The 4,345-nt window shown below is 38.9% G+C and overlaps 1 protein-coding gene across 1 annotated transcript in view; it reads left to right on the top strand.

The window, feature by feature from the left end:
* Nucleotides 1-4,345, top strand: part of LOC109536979 (adipokinetic hormone/corazonin-related peptide receptor variant I) — a gene marked incomplete at its 3' end in the record, with an annotated part of 8,378 nt that extends 4,033 nt beyond the window's left edge. Inside the window, 5 exon segments of the mRNA XM_048662020.1 lie at nt 1,041-1,189; nt 1,259-1,364; nt 1,657-1,864; nt 3,729-3,855; nt 4,083-4,345. Of these exon segments, the coding sequence (XP_048517977.1) occupies nt 1,041-1,189; nt 1,259-1,364; nt 1,657-1,864; nt 3,729-3,855; nt 4,083-4,341 (849 nt within the window).

The raw sequence follows: 4,345 nt of genomic DNA on the forward strand, positions 1-4,345 counted from the left end.
AATTCCTCCCGTTTTTCCCCGACAACCAGGGTTTCTCGAAAACCGACCACAAAACTAAAAGTTTTTAATGGAAAACGCAAACAAAAACATTATTTTCTGATGATTTTCTTGTTTTCAGCCAAAAATGACAACATTAATTGTGCTAGAAAATTCGCACTTTAGAAAACCCATTTTAGATTCGAATTTGGGACAAAAACCAAATAATTTCATTCAGTTTTTTACCGAAAATAATTAGGACCATCTTGAAAAAAAACAACCACAAAGCAGAAGTTTACAAAACATTATTGCGAAAATTCGCCGCCCTCAGCTCTCTGAGGATTTCCAAAGTTCCTTTAAATTTTCAGGTTATTCCAGTTTTAGCAAAGTTTCTATAAAGCAATTTTTTCTACGCAAAAGTCGCATTATTTTTGAGTTTTCCTTAAAATACTGGCAATCTTCAGGTATTTTCTGTGAAAAATTATAAGATACATTTTATTGGAGCACTCGCCTCCTTAACCGCTTTGCAAAAATCTTTGGAAAACTTTTGGCAGCTTCGAACCATGGACAAAACCCTAATAATTATTTCTGGGTCTTTTTCCAAAAACGTTTCCCCGAACTAAACCAAATTTTATAATCAATTATTTGGAAAACCCTTGGAAACTGGAGTTTCTTCACTTTTAGGGCAACATTTCTAAACAACACTGTCTCTAAACAGAAAAACCGCGTTTTTCCTAAAGTTTTACTGTAAAAAACTGAATCTTTTATGCAAACAACTTAAGAGATCGACTTTACAAGAAAACTCGTCGACTTTCTTTGGACTCAGTTCTGTTGCAGGAAAAATCTACATGACTTTTTTTAGTTGGTTGAACAAAGTAGTAAAACCTTACTGAGAAAAATGTTGATGGCCCTTTTGTAAGATTTTTAGACTCATTACCCGATGCGTTATAACTCAGTAACTCAGAGAGCGGCTACACCTCGATAGCGCAACTCAACGCAGTGTTACCCAGGCCTAATCTTTAGACGAACTTTGTCGCGTTTTTTGCATTTTCGTGCGTTTTTAGGTGACATTCCTGATGATGCCAATGGAAATCGCATGGGCAGCGACGGTTGAATGGATAGCTGGCGACGCCATGTGCAGGATAATGAGCTTTTTTCGAACTTTCGGCCTTTACCTGTCCAGCCTTGTGCTCTGCTGCATCAGCATCGATAGGTAAAAAATCCAGTTGATCCAAGCAGGGTTTTTGGCGAAAAAGCAGTGGCAAATTTTGAAATATTTCAGGTACTACGCTGTGCTGAAACCCCTGCAATTCGCCGACATAGACAGAAGGGAGAAAAATATGATTATCTGTGCTTGGATGGGGGCGGTGATATTCAGCGCTCCTCAGGTAACTGAATTGGTTATTTCTCGACCCAAATTTTCACCAACTTTCACCCGACATCCAATGCCAATTTAAGAGTCCTGCCCACTCAAAGAGGTAAAATTGCATTACAAAGTTGCGGGCCGAAGTTGTTGAAAAAACGGGCACGAAAGTGTAAAACCGCTTTTTTAAGAGCCCCAGAATGGCTGGCAGGTTTATTCATTTTGCGTCTAGCCGAATATTTCAGGCAGGTGTTTGGCCTGCTGTTCACATTCCAGTCAGGCAGCGATAATTACGCAAATTCCCTTGAATTTTGCAGATGATCATCTTCCATGTGGAACATCACCCGAACATAACAACGTATAGGCAATGTGTAACATACCACAGTTTCCGCACGCCGCTTCACGAATTAATTTATAGCGTATCTGGTATGGTAATAATGTACGCTTTTCCTTTGGCCGTCATCATCTTCTCTTATGCGTCGATTTTGTGGGAGATTTTCCGCAAAACCAGGAATAAGGGATGTGGTAAGTGAATATATCATATTTCAACTCTTTACTTTGTTTTACTGTCCTGACTGCGCCTAATTGTTATTATATTATTTTTCCTTGGGCTCCAGTCACAGTGCGAAAAGAACATTTTTTTGTATATCGTTTATTTCGTTACGTTTCGGCGAGACAACAGCGCCATCATCAGATTTTAAAATTCATTCAAACCCATAATTGGGAAACATTAGATTCTTTTTAGGCTTCGCTGCCTAAAAAGAATCTAATGTTTCCCAATTATGGGTTTGAATGAATTTTAAAATCTGATGATGGCGCTGTTGTCTCGCCGCAACGTAACGAAATAAACGATATACAAAACAAATTATGTCTTTAACGTCTTATGTTTTTACAAAATCCTTGACATTTCAAAAGTTATAAAAAGAAGAGCTTTAAGATCCTGATGACTCTTTATATGTGACGAGACTTTCAGACCAGATTCTACATTCAAAAAGATTACAAACGTATTTTCTGGATCAAACTCGCTATGGATGTTTTACAAACCGACCGACCACCCCTTTAGAAAAACTTGCTCAGAAAGAAATGTCCACTGGAAACTTTCGAGGCTTTGAATCTGCTGGCAATGCTCGGAAACTTTTCCCGAAACTACCCAGTTTTTCAGTGAAAAAGTTTCGGAAAAGTCATCACTAGTCGGGAAACTTGAACGAAATTCTCCATACATGTGCATAATAAAACCGACCCAATTTTTTCGCCTCTTGGCAGTAGACAATCGATAATATTTCCTCAAAATCCCGTAGCGAAAAGTGACCCATTATCAATAAAAATCATCCATTTTTTTTTAAGTTTCCTAACTCAACTCTTAGTCCGTTAAAAATTCGAGCTGGATGCAAAATTGCCACTTTCGCCGATCTTAAACAGCGATGTTTGGTCGATATTTTAAGGTAAAACACTCGCTTTAGAAAGACAGTTTTCCTACTCAACTCTTAGAAGTTTGCGAATGACTGTTTTGAATCAGTTTTTGCGAAATAAACTGTTCAAAAACCATCCATTTGTTTAAAAGTTTCCTAATTCAACTCTTAGTCAGTTAAAAATTCGAGCTGGAAGCAAAATTGCCACTTTCGCCGATCTTAAATAGGGATGTTTGGTCGATATTTTAAGGTAAAACGCTCGCTTTAGAAAGACAGTTTTCCTACTCAACTCTTAGAAGTTTGCGAATGACTTTCCTTGACCAGAAACAGTGAAGTTTCCTTGAAATAAAAATAAGTTTTTGCGAAATAAACTGTTCAAAAACCATCCATTTGTTTAAGAGTTTCCTTACTCAAGTTACAAACTCCAGCTGATAGTTTAAAATCGTAACTTTTCCCAGACTTAAGCAGTGAAGTTTTGCCAATATTTTAGCATAAAACTCTCCCTTCTACCGGGGGTAGTTTTTGAGCCATGAGTTGTTGGAAAATGTCTGTCTAAAACATTTCGTCTTTTCAACTTTTAAGCATTGGAAAAAGCGACTTTTCTTGGATTGACGAAGTAACTCTATGATTAGTCTTCCGTTCTTTGCCCGAAAAAAAAACGGGTTTTTCAAACGATTTCTTCATCTGAACGCATTTTCGTATTGATACTAAAATGTTCACTTTTTACTTTGCATGTGCAGCGATCCCCATTAGCTAAAGTCCCTCAAATCGACCCATTTGAAGGGTTTAGTTAACAGGATTTATGGGAAGTGAGCGGTTTTGCAATTCAAAAATACTCAAAAACCATTGACTTTTGCAAAAAGGGCCAAGGCGCCCTTTTTAACATAAAAACCCTGCAGTTTAAGGGAAAGTTGAAAATCGGAACTTCCAGCAAGAGCCCGGATAGTGAGAAGTTAACTAATCAGAGGAGTTTGTTTCAGCTGATAGCGTAACCAGATCCAGCCTGGGAGTTTTGAGCAAGGCGAAAACGAGGACATTGAAGATGACCATCATCATCGTGTTTGTGTTTTTCGTCTGTTGGACTCCTTATCATGTGATGTGCGTTTGGTAAGTACGGCAACAAATCTCGAAACGTTGTTCACATGCGGATTGCAACAGAAAAAACCGACTCACAAACCCCCGCCGATGATAAACAGTGATAAATGTGTCGGCTGGAGCGCTAACGATGTCCATCCAGAAAAACATTCGTCAAAACGGTTAACGAAGCCATTCGCGTGTCACGCGTGCCAAGAAAACAAAATAATGAAGAAATGTGCTAAAGAATGGATTTTCAGGTATTGGTACGACAGGGATTCGGCCATCCACGTGGATCCACGTATCCAGAAGGGCCTCTTTCTGTTCGCCTGCACCAATTCGTGTGCAAACCCTGTGGTTTATGGCATTTTCAACATTAGAGCCAAGAGAAAAGCGGTGAAGGTGAGGCCTAGATTGAGCAGTAACTCGACCATTCCCCGCTCGTCTTACATTCCTCCGCACATTACAGCTGAAACTAGACTGTCGCCTTTGGAAATCTCCCTTAGGAGTCTTGAGTAGTTTT

Source organism: Dendroctonus ponderosae, unplaced genomic scaffold (assembly GCF_020466585.1).
Source record: "Dendroctonus ponderosae isolate FM_Combo_2020 unplaced genomic scaffold, Dpon_F_20191213v2 Dpon_F_20191213_10, whole genome shotgun sequence".
NCBI lineage: Eukaryota > Metazoa > Arthropoda > Insecta > Coleoptera > Curculionidae > Dendroctonus > Dendroctonus ponderosae.